The following is a 9,589-nucleotide window of genomic DNA, read 5'->3' on the forward strand; positions in this document are numbered from 1 at the left end:
ATAAATTATATAAATTCATGTCTATTCGCATCAATTAGTATATTTAAAATATGATATTTATCTTTACAATTAATAGAAGTTTAGAATATTTAATTCGTTTTACATAAAACCACGCTTAAGTAATGTCAAAACTATAGTCACTGTCTTTGAACAGTATATGTCCCTAAGGGTTTTCTATGTTCGTGTAAGTCTCAATACGTCTAGTTCTATGTTTTTTATTGCATCAATAATCAGTTGTGTATATTTGTTTCCACATATTATAAATCTTGGAATAATAGATTAGTAGTCATTTTGTTCATTATTTTCATTCAGTAATTTTGTTCTAATTTTTTCCAATTCAAATATTTTTTTAAATGCATATCACATGATTTTGTTAATAGCCTCATAGTTTTCATCTTGTAACACAAAACACTAATTTATTTAGGAATCTAATTTCTATTTGTCATCGAAATACTATCCATTTTCTTCTGGTAGAACCTCGGAGGATGCATTTTCGCGAACAGTTCTTATCCAAAGCATTTCAGTGTTAAGGCAACTCTCCACGCGAACGTGTACCGTCTCAAAAGATAGAGAATGAGAGAGGGAAAGAAGTAGAATCCCTGAGGTTGAGAGGCTGGATGGTGAATAGTCCATGGACGGAGAGAGAAGAGGGTAACTGATGGAGGGATGGCAACTTTCGATCTTGAAGGAGGGACGCTCCACTCATCTTCATCATGAACTCATTCAGATTGATGTACTAATATATTTCCCTCAAGTGTACATCCGTAGCGCCGTCTCTTAAATTTTATTTGTTTATTAACACGTATTGGGCATTCTTCTCAGATTTCTCTCCTCCCCGGGACGCGAAGAGGCCCATGAGGATGTAAAGAAGGTGTGCATAAGATCTTCGACAAGCTTCAGGCTCCCTGTCCCTGTCCGGCGGTTCTTATTCAACCATTTCCCTGTCTATAAATCATCTCCCTCTAGCGCATATTCTCCCCGAACATTGAGAGAGAAAGCCATGTGCACCCTCGTCAACGCCTTCGCCTTGCTAATCTCCGTCCTGCTCTTGCTCCACCGCACTGCTGCCGACGTGGGCACCGCCGTCTCCTACAGGCCGCCATATCATCGTTATTCTCCTCAACTCAACTTAAATTTCTCTCTCTAAAACTCCCTCAATCGACGTCTTTGTGTATCCTGCAGACACGGCGTGCTTCGGCGACGACTCGAGCCAATTCCCGTCGGGCAACCTGTTCGCGGCGGCGGGAGAGGGGATTTGGGATAACGGCGCCGCATGCGGGCGCTTCTACCGCGTCAGGTGCTTGAGCTCGGCCGTGGCTCGAGCCTGCGCCGCGGGCCGACCGTCGGTCGTGGTCAAGATTGTGGATCGCGCGGCGAGACTCGGCCCGCTGCGGGGGCGACCCACCATGGCCCTCTCGCTCGCTGCCTTCGGCGCCATCACCAACTCCTCTGTCGGGGGGATTACCCAGATAAACGTTGACTTTCTAGAGTAAGTACCCGTATCCTATTCCCGCCGTTTGAGTTGACCGGAGCGAGTCGGTGTTTAGAGCTTTTCGACGGACAAACCGCGTGTTATCTGTCGTTGCTGGTCGTGGTGCTAGCTGTTATCGCTCTGGTCATGGCTGACGGGAGGAAGCTAGGATTTTTTCTTGTGGTTTTTTGAGGGTTGTTGAGAAGTTATTTTAATCTCGAGGTGTATATTCTACGTCTCTTCCGTTATCCTATGCTGTTTTCCGGTGTTCTTGTGCTGTCCGTTATGAGTGGTTCATCTTGGACTGTTTTCTGAATCCTTCTTTCTTCCTTTGTTATGTGCAGGATCAGCTAAGACGCTGTGCTCTCTCTCTCTCTCACACACACACACACATTTCCTCTCTGTATATTTCTCTTTTGCGTGTCCTTGCGTGCGGAAATTCATGTTTCTCTCCCGGTTAATGGCTTGTAACTCGAGAGCATTGATTTCTATTTCTTCTTTTTGTCTCGTGTGTACTTGAGAGCATTGATTAAACTCCGTGTCGTGACATGGCGGATGAGTTAAGACTCTGCTCTCTCTCACGTTTGATGGCGGATTTGCACTGATTTCGCTCTCTTCCCTTATTTAGTGTATATTTGAGAGCAGTGCTTAGTATTTCTATCTTATCTCATGCCTAGTGAATGGAAACCTTGCTCTCTCTCTCTCTCTCTCTCTCTCTCTCTCTCTCTCTCTCTCTCTCTCTCTCTCTCTCTCTCTCTCTCTCTCTCTCTGCGAGAGAGATGAGATGATCTATAGAGGCGTTGCGGGGGAGAATGACGACGTCTCGGGGTAGATGACGTGTCTCTCTAACTTCCTCGCTTGCTGCAGCCTCTCTCTTACTCATCCCTTGTCCGTCTCTCACACTCGATCTTTCTCCACTTCTCTCCCTCAGTCACTACCTCTCTCTTCCTATATCTTTCGCTCTTCTATCTCTATCTCCAGCTTGCCAATGAAAAGAGGGAGAGACTGATGGACCCCATGTCTCTCTCTATGATTCACTGACGTTCTCTCTTTATCTCTTTGTCTCCTCTAGACCTCTCTCCTCGATTTCTCTTTCTATCTCGAGCTACCTGGTGAAAAGACAAAGAGATAGACGGACCCCATCCCTCGCTTACTATCACTCATTACATTCTCTTTGTTTATCTCTTCCTCGTCTATATATTTCTCTCCTTGATCGCTGCCTCTATCTCCTACTCGCGAACGAAAGGAGAGAGCGAGAGAGAAGGGCCCATCTGGGGGAACATAATGGCGACAGTTTCGACGACGTATTATTACCGCGTCCCAGGGGCGTCCCCTCTGATGTCTCTGAAGGGTTAAGGCAGCTTAAAAGGGATAAAAGTCATTCCAATGGGCCAGCCGTGCCAGGAAACACTTAGAAATATTTTTTGCTTAGGCATTTTGATTTCGATCTTTCTATCTTCTCTCTATCTCCTCTTCTCTCTCCTCTCTCTTCTTTCTCTTCTGTCTATCTTCTCTTCTCTCTCCTCTCTCTTCTTTCTCTTCTGTCTATCTTCTCTTCTCTCTCCTCTCTCTTCTTTCTCTTCTGTCTATCTTCTCTTCTCTCTCCTCTCTCTTCTTTCTCTTCTGTCTATCGTCTCTTCTCTCTCCTCTCTCTTCTTTCTCTTCTGTCTATCGTCTCTTCTCTCTCCTCTCTCTTCTTTCTCTTCTGTCTATCGTCTCTTCTCTCTCCTCTCTCTTCTTTCTCTTCTGTCTATCTTCTCTTCTCTCTCCTCTCTCTTCTCTCAACTTCTCTTTTCCCTCTTCTCTCTACCTTCGCTCTTCTCTCTCTTTCTCTCCACCGCCGTGTGCAGAATGCGGAGAAACCAGAAATGTTCACCAAAATTGTGCTTTCTTCTACCATTTTGACTTCAATTCATTAGATATAAAGAATGAATTAGGCTCTCCATCCCTGGTCCACATTTATTCGTTCAAAGTATGTCCCTATCTCGCTTGTAAGATACAAAGTCAACTGTCATAAATAATTGATCAGCTAAAACGCGTTAACTGCATTCTTTTTCTGTACCACGGAATACTTGTTTTTAATATTCAAGCCACAATAAATAAAATCATTGATATCAGAACTAGTTGCATTATTTTTTCGTAAAGTAAGTCGATGTTACCCGTAGCATGGTGAAGGTTATTAACGAAGCTTCTTAAGTTCATGTCTTATGTCTTTCATTCAATTCTTAAACATCGGATATTCTTCATACTTAAAGCGAGATATAGTCTTCATCATCTACTTCTAGATGGAAGTAGCGTGTAGAGTTGTTGACATTTAATAACGTTGCATTTACAATAACGTTAAAATGCAAGTACTCACCCAGAAATTCATGATGTTGATCTAAAACAAAGAAAAAAGAGAGATGCATTAGAATGAGGTGAAAAACATAAAGAAAATCAGATAAATTGTTCTTATGTGCAGGTGAAGATATTATTAACTGAAATTTAAAGTGATATCTACTTCAGTATTCCTTAATCACATGAGATTAAACAGGTTACTTCCAATTGTTTCCTTTGATCATAGAACTCATAATACATCTAACTACATGTCTCTATCAAATTTTCTATTCCAGAGATACTGTGCATTCTTTTGATCTTATGATTCAACTCATGAGATTTTTTATGATAAGGTTTATCAATAGCTATTTTATTAAAAATTCATGTCAATTTGATATCAAAATAGCAAGTATAAACCTTTTTCAATTTCACAAATAATATTTCATTATTTTATCTCACCATTTTACTTATAGTATAGCGCACTATAAACATAACTCCACTTATTCCTAAATAAAATCTGTATGCACTTGAATTATAGATTTATCAAATGGTAGACTTGTATGATAACAGAAACAACTTACAACACATCAAATACTAATTCAAACGTATTCAGTCAAATTCCTTATATTTGTGTCCAATCATTAACAGTGTAAGATTTTTAGTTTTTTCTTAGATCATTTAACTTATCAGACAGATAATTATGCATTTATAATAACATCCCTATGCTTTTTATATCATTATATACACATAAAGGACCCATTTATTTATTTGACTTAAAACTACTTGAGCTGAATGAGATTTAAACCTAATGTCTAATTTTTAACAGGGGATTTTATATTGATTTTTCTTTTGCTAGGTTCATTGCTAGAAAACCACACATTCGTCTATGAAATCTAATTCTCTCTATATCTTTTCTGATATACTCAAGTGTAAGAAAAATCAGTTGGTTATTTTTATTACTAATTTTTCATCATTATGCTTAGTTGTGCTTTACATCATTACAACTGTAAATTTATATCGTTAAATTAAATCTAACATAATACATTGCTCATTTTTATTCCATTTCTCTTGTATTTTATTTGCATTAATTATTAAGACTTACTAAAATTCAATTTATAAATTGAAATGGGCTTGCCTTACCTGACCCGTACGTTTTTAATTCCATTTATTCCATGTATCTTGTATTTTATTTTCATTAATTATTAATACTTACTAGAATTCAATTTATAAATTGAAATGGGCTTAGCCTTATCTGACCCGTACGCTAACCTGACCTGTACCACACCCAACCTCTACCCTTGTGCATAATATGACTGGTTGGATCCACAGGTGAATCAGATATCGACCCAGGACTCTTTGATCGATCTGAAATTTCAATTGGTTCCTATCCAACATTCTCGATTGGTCGCGTTGGATTGTCCAGGAAATATACAAAATAATAAGAGAAACAATAGCCACCATTTTCCCGGGTGGGACGAGGCAAGACGGTCATGGAACCCAGATACCCAATCTGCTTCTTCAGCTAATGTCAGCTTCTTCGGCTATATTGTCATGGCCATGGACGTGATACGTAAAATGATCTTGAAACGACGACCTTTGAAATCAATTGAAGATTACTCATTAAGACTTCTGTGGTTCAGCAAAGAAACTCGTACACTCACTCCTAAGATAGTAGGTCAGCCAAAAAACCATGCAGTGACTAATGTGCCTGCCATGTGGCAGTGCCTAATTGGACCGATCAAGGAAAGATAGGCCGGTTGACCTAATCCCATCCATCTGTCCGGTCGCTGTCCATATCTAAGTCATGAGGCCACAGGGGCCGTCTTCTCCAACGCCCTTAGTTCTTGACCCGTCTTACTTACTTAACCCATATTCTATCTCTAAACCACATCTCTCTCTCTCTCTCTTTCAGACTCTCCCCCAAAAAAATAGAACGAGAAAGCCATGGGCATCCCCATCAAAGCCTTCGCCTTGCTCGTGTCTCTCCTGTTATGTCTCCACCGTTCTGCCGCTGACGTGGGTACCGCCTCTTCCTACAGACCGCCCTACCTTCGTAAGTCTCCTCAACCCAGCTCCACTTTCTCTCTCTAGAAAACGCTCCCGCTTGAAGCGTTTCTTCGCCTGTTTCCGGCAGCGACTGCGTGCTACGGCGGCGACTCGAGCCAGTTCCCGGCGGACAACTTGTTCGCGGCGGCGGGCGACGGGATCTGGGACAACGGCGCCGCCTGCGGGCGTTGGTACAGGATAAGGTGCCTCAGCTCCGCCGTGGCCCGAGCCTGCGCCGCCGGGCAGCCTGCGGTCCTGGTTAAGATCGTGGACCGCGCTGTGAACCTCGGGGGAGTCACCATGGTCCTCTCTCTCGCGGCCTTCGGCGCCATCACTAACTCCTCCACCGGCGAGATACTCCAGATCAACGTTGACTTCTTACAGTAAGTTATCGCCACCAATCCCAGCCGTTGGATTAGACCCGAATTCGTCGTTCTTCGCAAGTTGGGGATGGAGAAAACGCGTATTATCATTTATCTGTCGTTGATGGTCAAGGTGACAGCTGTTGTCGCTTTGGTCATCGATTGCGGCGAGAGCTCGATTTTGCCTTCAGTTTTTTTATAAACGTCTTTTTTTTTTACGGGTAGCTTCTACTGATGTTACATTATCTGGTATTATTTTCATTTTTCTTGTTGTATTTGCGCCAAGTGGTTCGTCTTGGATGGTTTTTCTGACTCCATCTTTTTGGCTTGTTTGGTGCAGGATCAGCTGAGCGACGGCTCTCTCTCTCTCTCTCTCGGTCTTCTCTATTTGTTGTGCGATTCATGTTTTGATCTAGCTTGATGGCGGATGAGTTCAAACATCGACTTCTCCGTCTTCCCTTGTCTCTTTCGTACTTGGTCGCTGGAATTAATATTCCTCTCTCGTCTCATGGCGAGAGAGATGAAACTCTCTGTCTGTCTCTCTCATTCTGTCATACATCGTCTCCCTAGATGTTTAATACGAGGTGGGTAGAGACTAACCATTGGGAGTCATGGGTGGTATAGATCTGCGTGGAGAGAAGATAGAAAGACAATTGACCTGTATAAGTATGCGTGGATAGGCCAGTGCCTGTCATTAATGGAAAGTGATATTCACTCATTTGGCGGTTTCAAAGGGTAGTACTGCCCATTGTTTCCAGTAGGCACAAAAAAAAATCCGCATGTTTTGCCCATTGAAATTTTGTACTAACGTTAGTATTCAGTGAATGACCCAGGAATTAGTAAAAATAAGTCATATTATAAAAATTCTAATAGTTCTAACGGTACCATAAAATATCATTTACTCTGTTGGCGCTCATGACTTACACGTCTCACTATTAGAGTTGCAACGGTCATCAGATATAAAATCCTTAAATTGTATTATTTTATTTCAACCAGCCTTTTGTTTAGTGAACCAGTTGGATCCTGCTAATTCATTTTTGGAATTGACAGGTTCACTGGCCTTGAACATGTTTTTAGCTGTCTGCTGACCATGCATTATTATTGTTCACCGGGTTCAACGTTGATTTTGTTTAGAAATTAAGCTTATCGTGATTATTTTGGTCAGTCCACATGAAATGATTGGTATTAAAGAGTTGTCATTGTGAACAAGTACATGAATAATTGTTGCTAAAACAAGATTAAATTAAAATATTAAAATCACAAAATAGTACTAAATTAAGAAACCTAGGTCTCATGACTAATAGATACCATAAAATGCAGGCAATAAGTTTGGGTAGAACATAGATCTATACGAATAAATATTATCCACTAAAATGGCCCATAATATATATAGAAACAAAGTGCACTCAAAGTTTTACGGCACATGTTTAGAAAACTTCAAATTTTCCCTAAAATTAATGGTTACCCTTTACAAGTTACTTTAATGTGCCCTAAGAATTTATAAAAGGCAAGAATGTAGTCATTCTATTGGTCACCCACCATACAGAATTGTATCTTACACACAGATTGTTCCTCAATGTTGAACTAAATGAGAAAAGCTCTTACATTCTAAGGCGTATATCACGTATAGTGGAGACTTGAATTTCGTGAAAAATATTTATAATATGGTTACTAGTATTATACTAAATATGGTTGTCCAGCATTACCAATGCACTACCTAAATATTTCTGAAATCGTAATGAGCGAATTATGAATGCATCAGAACATAACTCAACATTACATAATTCATACCTATAAAATATTTACCATTAACTCTGAAAAGTTACACAAATTTTATTTACTAGTTAAGACATCAATAATGCCCATGTATGTCCCAATTGCATATCTTGTAAGTGGGTGTATTTTATGTTACTGAAAGAAATGACTATGCTGAAGGTCGATGCTATACTTAGGACTGATGTTTTACGAATCTTGATGATAGGGTAACGTTTAATGAATCTTAAAATGGAAATATACTAAACTAGATTTAGTTTGTTTTCTTATATCTTTGGATTTTTTGCCCTTGATGGAATAAAAATGAAAAAGACAAATGATCACATAAACCAAGGTATCATTCAATGATAAAATTTATATCATGAATAAACAAGAAATATCCACATTAATCTTAGTAAATATTTTATTTTGATTTATTGGGAACGAAACTGAAATTTTATTTATTATTTAGTATTAATTATTCAATAAAATTTTCAATTTCATGTAAGAAAACATAAAATGAGAAGTATCGCATGCAACTAGGAATCATTCAATCATTAAATTTAAAACATAAATCACTAACACAATATACCCTGAATAACTCTTATACATTATTTTGATGTATTCCTAATGAAATTGAGATAAAGAATTATTTAGATTCTCATTTGATAATTATAATTAAAATGGTTATTGTGAATTAATGCTTTAAAAAACTATTGATTACAAAATTAATATTTTAAATAGATAGTTACGTGTTTTTCTCGTGTATTTGTAATAGGTAAACTAATGTTATATTCCTCATTTTTGGGATAGATATATGTTCAAAAAATGGAAATTTTAATAAATGCGTGGTGAGAAATTACTTATTTAAAATAAGTCTTAACTAGTCCTACTAAGAGGGACAGAAATACCCTCTAGTTGATGTGACCACACGATATCATAATTTTAAAGAGTTTTAAGAAAATAATGACCATATGTCTCATCATTGGATTTCAAAATTTATAAGTTTACCAATCAGATGTTTATTTAGCTTTCCCATAAAAAATGCTTTTGCATTAAATATTCTTGACCATCATTTTGGAGTTGGAGATGGCCCGTACACGGTATTATTAAATATTCCTATTTTCTCTCATTCCCATTCCTTGCTCCTTTCCCATTGCTTGAATTTGAATTTCTGCAACTCCTTCACTTGAAATTGTGCCCCTCATTAAAATCAAAATTATAGAGGATTGTGGATGAATCCAGGATATGGCCCGTACATTTCTAACTATTGTGTTATTATAGATCCATGTATCATAAATATCTATGTATATGTACTAATATCTTAAATTTATATTATCATTTAAGAGAACTATTTTTCAAAATGAAAATGCCCACTAACAACTTGTGAGATCCAGTTTGTTCATTAAATTTCGAACTATAAGTGATTAATATGAATTTATCATATGGGGAATCTCACTTTAATGAGCTGAAGTAGTATAAATTTCATAGGAATTATTTTCATGCTGAAATAATATCAGTGGTTAAATGTCTGAATGCATACGTGAGATGATTTATCACACCAACAATTAAATTATGTAGTACTTCATTATTTTCATTAATTAGTCACTTGATGAATAAATATCTTCTGGCATGAGAATAA

At 38.4% G+C, this 9,589-nt stretch overlaps 2 protein-coding genes across 2 annotated transcripts; both read left to right on the forward strand.

Annotated features, from left to right (window-relative positions):
• The first annotated feature begins 536 nt into the window (after positions 1–536).
• On the forward strand, positions 537–2,005 carry LOC144701056 (EG45-like domain containing protein). The gene is made up of 4 exons (XM_078572739.1): positions 537–733; positions 823–1,109; positions 1,183–1,489; positions 1,816–2,005. The coding sequence occupies exons 1-4, from the start codon at positions 714–716 to the stop codon at positions 1,823–1,825; spliced, it is 624 nt and encodes a 207-aa protein (XP_078428865.1). The 5' UTR covers positions 537–713; the 3' UTR covers positions 1,826–2,005.
• Positions 2,006–5,646: 3,641 nt separating this feature from the next.
• LOC144701058 (EG45-like domain containing protein) lies at positions 5,647–6,734 on the forward strand. The gene is made up of 3 exons (XM_078572741.1): positions 5,647–5,840; positions 5,922–6,216; positions 6,536–6,734. The coding sequence occupies exons 1-3, from the start codon at positions 5,732–5,734 to the stop codon at positions 6,543–6,545; spliced, it is 414 nt and encodes a 137-aa protein (XP_078428867.1). The 5' UTR covers positions 5,647–5,731; the 3' UTR covers positions 6,546–6,734.
• Positions 6,735–9,589: the final 2,855 nt, after the last annotated feature.

This window comes from Wolffia australiana, chromosome 3 (genome assembly GCF_029677425.1).
Source record: "Wolffia australiana isolate 7733 chromosome 3, ASM2967742v1".
Lineage (NCBI taxonomy): Eukaryota > Viridiplantae > Streptophyta > Magnoliopsida > Alismatales > Araceae > Wolffia > Wolffia australiana.